General features: G+C 31.6%; 1 protein-coding gene across 1 annotated transcript; it reads right to left on the bottom strand.

Annotated features, from left to right (window-relative positions):
• Positions 1–3,723: 3,723 nt before the first annotated feature.
• On the bottom strand, positions 3,724–8,584 carry LOC134230690 (uncharacterized). Its single transcript, XM_062712524.1, has 4 exons — positions 8,493–8,584; positions 8,221–8,332; positions 4,508–7,243; positions 3,724–4,403 (listed from the first exon to the last, which is right to left on the bottom strand). The coding sequence occupies exons 1-4, from the start codon at positions 8,559–8,561 to the stop codon at positions 3,724–3,726; spliced, it is 3,597 nt and encodes a 1,198-aa protein (XP_062568508.1). The 5' UTR covers positions 8,562–8,584.
• Positions 8,585–9,033: the final 449 nt, after the last annotated feature.

Here is a 9,033-nt window from a genome sequence, read left to right as displayed (position 1 = left end):
TAGTAATTTCTACCATACAATTCCAATTAATCATTTTAAATTAGTTTTTGAAATTTATTTATTTTATCAAAATTTTCGTGGCATCCCCATCACCCTTATTTTTTTTTTCCTTAGCATATTCTATTACTGTTAATTACTATATATGCATAGAACTCTCTCTCTCACTGAGAAATATACACGTATATGGAATATAACTTTTTATATTAAGACTTCTTAACATGAATTCAAAATTCAATTAAGCGTTTGTAAATTGCTCAGAAAACAAACATGCAGCATCTTTAATATAGTCATGCATAGACATCGTCTTGATCGCTGTTCCATAGCTAGCAACGTGCATGCCCAATGCCCCGTATATCTACATCAAGTTAAATACTTAATGCCTTATTCTTTTGCCCTATAGAGCACAAATTTGACCATGATACAACAAAAAGTGTGTAAGGGTGTGTGTGTGTGTGTGGAGGTTGGGGGGGGGGGGGGGCGGACTTTCAATGCACACCCCAACCTCCGTTGCTACTTGCGTGTGACAGTAATGGCCAATATTTTATTTAAAAGAACAAAAAATTGTGTTTGTTTATTAATTACTCTTCGTAGAGTCATGTTAGGATTATGATATAAAGTCTTATCTCGGAACTTTAAGAAATTAATGTCGAGATATGCAGGGTATTTTGATACATATATCAGAGTTGAAGATTTCAACGCAAAATATGACTTATTTATTTCATATCATGAATAGTCAGTGATATATATTTCACACTCATTAAAGTTTTTAAAGATTTTCATATTTTTTGGAAATTACACCCATAACAATTTGTCACAGATTTTTTTGCTTTTTCAGTGTTTGATGTTATCCAGAAATTCGTACGTCTTTTTGCTTAGCTATAGTTTTTCCCCCTTTTGGTTTATAAATATCGTCATTCATAATTTCACTGTCGATGTAATATTATTAATTTCTTCAACATTGGGTATAATGCTTTTGGGAAAAGTCTAAAATAGCTGTATTTAATTTCTTAACATATTGCAAAATAGGTTCCAGTGGGATTTCATTAATTCATTTCACCGGAACAATTTCAGAATTTGAAACAATAGGCCTAGTAATTTCTACCATACAATTCCAATTAATCATTTTAAATTAGTTTTTGAAATTTATTTATTTTATCAAAATTTTCGTGGCATCCCCATCACCCTTATTTTTTTTTTCCTTAGCATATTCTATTACTGTTAATTACTATATATGCATAGAACTCTCTCTCTCACTGAGAAATATACACGTATATGGAATATAACTTTTTATATTAAGACTTCTTAACATGAATTCAAAATTCAATTAAGCGTTTGTAAATTGCTCAGAAAACAAACATGCAGCATCTTTAATATAGTCATGCATAGACATCGTCTTGATCGCTGTTCCATAGCTAGCAACGTGCATGCCCAATGCCCCGTATATCTACATCAAGTTAAATACTTAAACAAAATTATGAATAAATTTACGTACTAAATTGTAAATATATCACATACCTATTAAAAAATGTCCGCAACAAGTTTCAAATTTTTGTTACGCTTTGAAATTCTATTTCATTTCTTGTTTACAAAATGCAGTCAACAAAAATTACTTCCGAGTTTACAATACGCGACTTGGACGTCGTTTTCTGAGCATTGTGACGTCAAAAGATAAGGGCCCTTTTCTCATGACGGCAGTCATATATATATATATATATATATATATATATATATATATATATATATATATATATATATATATATATATATATGCTGTAATAAAAAATAATGTAGTCATTAAAGTATTTTTTCTCTAGAATCACTAAGACAGGTAAATAAAATAGAATTGCGGAAACATCCTCAGTAAGTGTAGATTCAGGCTTGTTCAAATCGAGACAACTAGCCCACGGAACCAATCAAAAAACCATATGATGGAAAATGCATTCTCTTTTAAAATAGGAATATACATGAAAAATTCATGTATACTAGTAACAGTAGAGCTATTGCTCTCTTCTTGAGAAAATTCAGAGAAATAGATGCAAGACAGGGAGCTATAGATCAAAGCGTTGTAAACATTTTATGAATCCAACGGGTTTTTTTTCTGGGTTGTGGGCGTCGCTCACATCGGGTATCATTTCTTGTATCTTTTCTTCGATTTAGAAATATCTGATAATAAACTATATATAATTTACTCCTTTTTTTCTCAGGCCTATGTTCTTTGAAAGATATTTTAATGCACGATCCTCATGATTGATGTTGGACATTATTTTTTTTTTCAACTGAAATTATAAAAAAAAAGGACCTTTTTGGACCATTTAATTGAAAAGTATCTAAAATGGATCTGGAATACATGCCAAATTATTTGATATCCTTCTTAAAGCTGGGGAAAGCTAAACATTCAAGAAATAATACCCACATTGAGCGACAAAAAAGTTGTGTTGATCGAACGTATTTACTACCCTTAGATCATCTGCTTTAACATTTTGAATTTTCTGAAGCAGAGAGGTATAGATCTGCTGCTAAGCCATGCTTGGTCTTTTTATATTGATACATCCTTCAGTATTGTAAAGATTCCTGTAAGCCCTCGTGTTAAAAACTATGACAAAATGAATGATCAAAAGAATTACAAAGTAATATGTATAATTTTAGAAAAATCCTTTTCTAAAGTAATTTTTAATATTATTATGGAAGCATTCTCAGGTAGTATAGATTATTCCATGTTCCTTTCAAAAACACTTTCCGTTACAACTCTATTCAGATTGATTTTTTTAATGTCGAATATAGCTTAATTCTAAGTAGTTTTAACCTGTAAGATCTACACCCCTTCCTAGACTACATCGTATGCTATGCACAGGTACATCAATGGTTTTCGCTACAATAAAAATCAATATTCTGGTATACATTTTCTATATTGTTAATTGTTTTTTTTATTATATAACTACAAGGAATACCTTTTTGGTACATTATGGAAAGGGGGAGGGGGGGGCTTTCCTTAGAAAAGCGGACCGGTATGTCGTATAGTTACTTCGGTGCATGTTGTGTAAAAGATACACATTGTATATTTTTTTTTTCTTTTTTGTAAAGATAAAATCTCGTATCTTATTTATATGTTAATACATATATTCGAATATAATTTGTCTAATTTTTGATTCATGGGCTTTTTCCAGAGGAAATTATTTCAATATATCTCTTATAAATCTTCATATTCATTTTTCAAACAAACTGTTGGTTTTATATCTAAATTGAGAACCTGTTCACAGTACATCTGGAATAATATGATAAGTATCTTTGATTATAATTATTAATTACATGTACATATATGATTTGTACCTTAAAGCGAAAATATGACGAATTTAAGAAAATTGTAGAAAAAAAAGAAAAAAAATAGAATGATGTAATGAAATACGTATGCGGACTGTTCTTCAGAAAGATTTTCAGTATGATAAAATGCATACTTATTTAGGTTTATTAAATGCCTGTTGTTAACGCTATCAAACTAAAATGAGGGATAATTATCCTAAGAATGCTTCAGAGAGATTGAAAACATTAAAATAGAATTTGATTTGTTGGTTCATATTCAAAATTTATCCATAAAATCAATAGATTTCTTTTTATTGCCATAAATCTTTTGATCTCTAACATAAGTCTTTTCCATCAGTATTGATTTTAAACAAAAAAAATTTTATACGTTCATGATTTCAAGTTTCATCTCTTTTTTCTTTCTTTTCATTTAGTCTTCTTTTCATTTTCCTCTATTTTAGATAACCTGTCATTAAATTTGTGTAGTTCTTTATCAACGCTGTCTAGTCTGTTCGTCAAAGTTGTATTTGACACGGCTATATCACTTTTTAAATCTTCTTTGAATTCTCCGACTTCCCTCATGATGCCAACTTGTACATTTTGAAGAACCTTCTCTAAATCTTTTATAGTTATACCTTGGGAATTTGCTTCCGCTCTCGACTCAAATTTAAAAACTTTATCGGTTGAAATATTAAGAGAATTTAGCACATTATGAATAGGGGTCATTAAACAAGAGTCATACGAGGTAACAGCAACAGCCATGCCAATAGCTTTTAAAATCAGAGGATTATCACTTTTCACGACAAAAATTAATGCTCCGGAGTCACCATTTATTAAAAAGGGGGTATGTGCTTCTGATATAACTGACGGTAATATCTGAGGCAGGACTTCAAACTGGTTGTAAAAAACTGGAGTGAAATCACTTGAGGAATCTATAGTCACTTCAATATTATTTCGAACCCTAGCTGCTGAATTTCCTTTTCGAAGGCGCCCAATAGTGAGACCACTTTCTGCACCAACTTTTATGATGTCGCTCCGAAAATTGGCTCTTGATACCTTCTCCACCTCACCATATGGAAAACACAGGTTTGTTCTACTGGAAAATCCTACAATTAAGTAAAACATAGAGCAACCATCAAAGCATATTTTAAAAAAAGCACAGTAGATTGAGAATAATAAATTGACAAAAAATAAAGGTTGTAATAAATACCTGCATGTTCTACTTGATCTGCTGAATAAACTTCAGAAAATTTTTCATCGATAGGATGTACCCCCGTCATTTCTATCAGGGCGGCATCAACACTTGTCATTCTAGGGTCACCGTAATCAAAAGCGGCTGTTTTCACAAGTCCTACTATTTGGCTTTCACCATGTTGTCTTCTGTCTATAACTTGGATTTCTATCTTCTCAGACGCTTTTTTGAAATTATGTTCTCTTAATGTTTTGGATGAATACAGTACATGGGCACAGGTTATGAATGCTGTTGAGTCAGAAAGCTCAATAAAACAACCTAATGTGCCTGATTTAGATAATTCTGCACTGCCAATACGGTCTCCAATGCGCATTGAATTTATAGCAAATGTACATAAACATTCACGAACATCTACTGTAAATCCATCAATTGTTCTAGGAAACGATGACTCCCCAAAAGGAATGAAACCTTTCACGTGACAATAAAGAACTACACATGATAATTGTTCTACTCTTGCTTGCGTTGTTCCAAATCCTTTAGATTTAACATTGGAATAATTTACTAATGTCAGATTACTGTGGGAACGAAAAAGTTCTTCGATTCTATTGCCACTTAGTTTTGCTGTTTGATAATGTATCATTTCTTCGTGAACCAAAAGATTTTCTGCTTCTTTATTGACCTCATTTGTTTCACGAATTATAACTGAAAGTCCAAAAAAGCCATTTGTGGTAATGGATGCGCTTGCATTTCTATCTAGAACAGTAGCCAAAATATGACTTATACAATCTAATGGTTGATTTGATTGACGGCCAAGATATATACATCTTAATTGACATAATGAGGATAACTTTTCCTTACATATTTTTTCGAGTTCTTTTTTAAACAATTTTGACGAAAAGTTTTCTGGTGGATATGGAAGTTTTGCACAAACAGATCTTATCCATATTTCTGTTGCAAATTGAAATGCCACTTTCATATACCAATCAGACTTTGTCTTCTCGCAAAGTTCGATTAATATATTCTGTAACTGAAGGTTGATATTCGGTAAGAGACTCCAACAAAATAAACTGCAGGAAAGATTTTCCTTTGATAAACTTGGAACAAGACTCATGTTGCTGTTGGGTTTTATGCATATTTGTGAACATTTGTTGTTTTCATCAAAAATAGTGTTTAATATATTTTTTTCTTGGGAAAATGTTAAAACGTCCATTGCTAAAACGATTGAATTTCTATAACAATTTGTTGCTTGTCGAATACAAGTACTTAGGAAATTGAAGCTGTTGTCCAAGTTCATTGCTTTAATTAACTTTTTGTTAGTTTTTTCTTTCAGTAAACAGACGCTACATGTACACGAATGTATTTTTTCATCTGCGAATATGCCATTTTTACTTGAAGGTGTATAAACAAGTTCACATTTTTTATTGATTTTCATGTACGGTATATTGTGCAACAAAGCAGAAACAAGATATGCATTCTTTATCGTTTGTGACAGGGCCATAAACCTTTCAACAACCGCAAGATTTGGTGTTTCAAACATTTCACTGAGAACAGGCATGATATGACTAACAAAGCACACGTCATTCCAAATCTGAAGTTTCCATAGAATGAGGAAAAACATGTCGTTATGATTGTTTTGGAGCTCAGCTGCTATTCGTTTGCACAGCCACATGTACAGCGGACCGCTAATACATCCAAGGTAATCATTGTCATTCGAGAGGTGCTGCAATCTAGAGACGGGACATATCTCAATATATCTCCAAGGATTTCTTGTAAAGAGTAATTTGTGAACAGCCTCACTCACTAGCTTATCACTACATTCAAATTGAAAACTTGACTGGTCATATTTTATGTAAACATCACTTAAAGCTTTGACTATGTTTGTTAACTGAGAATAAGAACAATAAACTGGTCTGTTGCTTTTAGTAAGAAGTTCAAAAATATGTGTTAAGCGTCCTTCATTTTGTGCTATGTGCTGAATATCCTTAAATTCTATCACCCCATTTTCCAAAACGATTAAAGCAAGTGGATATAACACTAAGCTATCCATTTTATTAAAATGATCCTTAAGCATTCCAATTGATATTTTTAAAAATTCTTCCTTTGTTTCTCTTTCATGCAAACTTAGTCTTCGGCAACATTCAGGAAAACCATAAATAACTGAATCGATTGAAACAATATCCTCTATTTCTGCTGTATTGTTTCCAATTTTTTCCATCAATATTCTTCTCTCTTCATCCCGAGATAGACCCATATTAGAAAAATCTAATGTTAAGAACTCATTTTTCCAAGAATGGTCTTCAAATTGCAACTTCATGAAATTTAAAACTTCTTTTTGTATAACTATAACGATTTTTTTTAATCGCAGTCGTTTACATCGTACCACACACTTTCGCACGCCAGAAAGAAAACTGGTGAAATTTTGATCGTACGAAATCGTGTCAAATGGACCATCTATCACAATCAAAAAATTTTTATCCTCAGAATAAATATAATGCATTTCTTTTCGAGTGTGGATGTACCTAACAGGTATGTTCATCTCCTCTGCTAAATGTTCTACGCATTTTTGTACCGTTATACTTTTACCTGATCCAGGAAATCCAGTAATTGCAATTAGATTACCAGCTTTCAAAAGGTTTTGGACAGACTTGGCTATATTAGTTTCTATAAAATTTTCAACTGGAGTACGACGAATCGCCCAATACCTCTCTGTGTTTCTTTGTCTTGACCTCTTTTCATCTACGTTTATCATATTATCTGGAAGAACAATACAATATTACTTCTTTAGATATTTTTTGTCATCAAAATGGATAAACATACATAGACTGACAGCAAATTCAACACTATGCAATACAATTTACACGTCATACCTCTGTAGGTCACCTTCACGAAAGTTAACTACATTTTTTTCTGTCTCATTTCTTTAGAGTGTTGCACACTATTCACTTTTTCGTCAGAAAGAGCTTTATCACATTTGCTTTTTTACTCTACAGGACTTATTGTTTTCTACCTTAATCAAAGTATAATAAAACCGAAGTTATTTTAGGGATGCCCAAATGAAATAAAACTTAAAATAGTCTTAGGAAATATATTGTGATCATACATTTTTTTTGGGGGGGGGGGAGGGGGATTGGTACATTTTCTCTTAATTTGAAGTTTTTGAATCTAAGGATAATACACATAGATTTTCAAATTACGAATCGAGCTCATTTGAAATAGAAGTAGAAAAAATCTGTATTAGACATTATACCGTGTACATGACAGAATTCTGTACATGAACTCGATTATTTGCTTATTTTCTTCTCGACTTAATGTTTCATGTATTTTTACTAAGTATGTAATAAAACATTCCGTTTTCCACATTGGCATCATGTATTAGTCTTTGGTCAATATCAGCCCTCGGACCTTCGGCCCTTTGGCTGATATTGGTGCCTCGGGCTTATACAGGATGAAATATGTAAAAGGGTATGTATTGTTCTCTATAAACAGCATTTGTGCTGATGAATAAAGATTCATTTATTTCACATATATAAAAAAGGTCTCTTTTGTGTTTAGTCAGCTGTTTTTTTGCGATTAAAATTTGAATGTAGAGCTACAAAATTCATTTTGTTCATGCTGTCCTCACTTCGGTTGTTTTTCACGTGACGATTAAAATTAGAAATAATATGTAGAGATAAAAAAACGTTTGTACATTATATTTAACTATATGCGCAATTTATTATTTTTTTGTTTACCTTGTTCGTCCTTTTCTCTATCCTGTTCACTTAAATGACCTAAATCTGATTGAGATGATGCATACTCGCTTGAAATAGACGAGTACCCTCTAAAACCCCGAGCTTTCTTTTTCTAAACAAAAGTATATTTGAATCTTTTAATTAACAAACAGACAAAAGATTATTTGAAGAAATACTTTTCACCATTTATTTTTATGTAAAATTTGGAAATAAATATTTTAAAAAATACAGAAAGGTGAGCAATTTTTAAAATCCATAATTTTTACCAGTACCTCTTCCTTGAAGCCCCTCCATTTCATCTCTGAATCAGTCTTAGTATCTTCTTCTTCAAGCCCACTCATATTTAAAAGCCTTTCACCAGCACAACCTTTCGGCAATTAAAAAACACAATATTTAAATATATATATATATATATATATATATATATATATATATATATATATATATATATATATATATATATTTATATATATAAGTATGTTTCTGGGCTACAAGCTGTGCTCTATATAATGTGACCAAGTAATTACATATTTTAATTCATATATTTATTTAGGCTAATACCGTACTCACTTTTGTTAACTTATTTCTTGTTCGATTATTGAATTAAGTGAGTATGATTCTAACATTTTGTAAAAGGCTTTTGTCGAACACTCTTTGTAATCTCATTCCTGACTAGCGTATCTTTAAAATCAACTCAATCCACTTGCGCAGTAGGTCTAGGTATAAATACTCATGTTCGATTGAAATTACCTGTCCCGCCAGCCAGTTTTTCAAGGTCTTCTCGAGGCCGTGCTGTCCGTAAAGGTACTTTTT

Source organism: Saccostrea cucullata, unplaced genomic scaffold (genome assembly GCF_032062105.1).
Source record: "Saccostrea cucullata isolate Sc308-1 unplaced genomic scaffold, CSIRO_AGI_Scuc_v1 ctg695, whole genome shotgun sequence".
Lineage (NCBI taxonomy): Eukaryota > Metazoa > Mollusca > Bivalvia > Ostreida > Ostreidae > Saccostrea > Saccostrea cuccullata.
Note: the sequence above shows the minus strand (reverse complement) of the source record. Positions and strands in the feature narration are given on the sequence as shown.

Excerpts from the sequence above, each read along its gene's own strand:
- LOC134230690 (XM_062712524.1), bottom strand. The coding sequence starts at position 8,561 with ATGAGTGGGCTTGAAGAAGAAGATACTAAGACTGATTCAGAGATGAAA. Across the intron at positions 7,244-8,220 it reads TAGAGAAAAGGACGAACAAG|ATAATATGATAAACGTAGAT; the intron begins GTAAACAAAAAA and ends TTGTTCTTCCAG. Across the intron at positions 4,404-4,507 it reads AGATCAAGTAGAACATGCAG|GATTTTCCAGTAGAACAAAC; the intron begins GTATTTATTACA and ends ACTTAATTGTAG.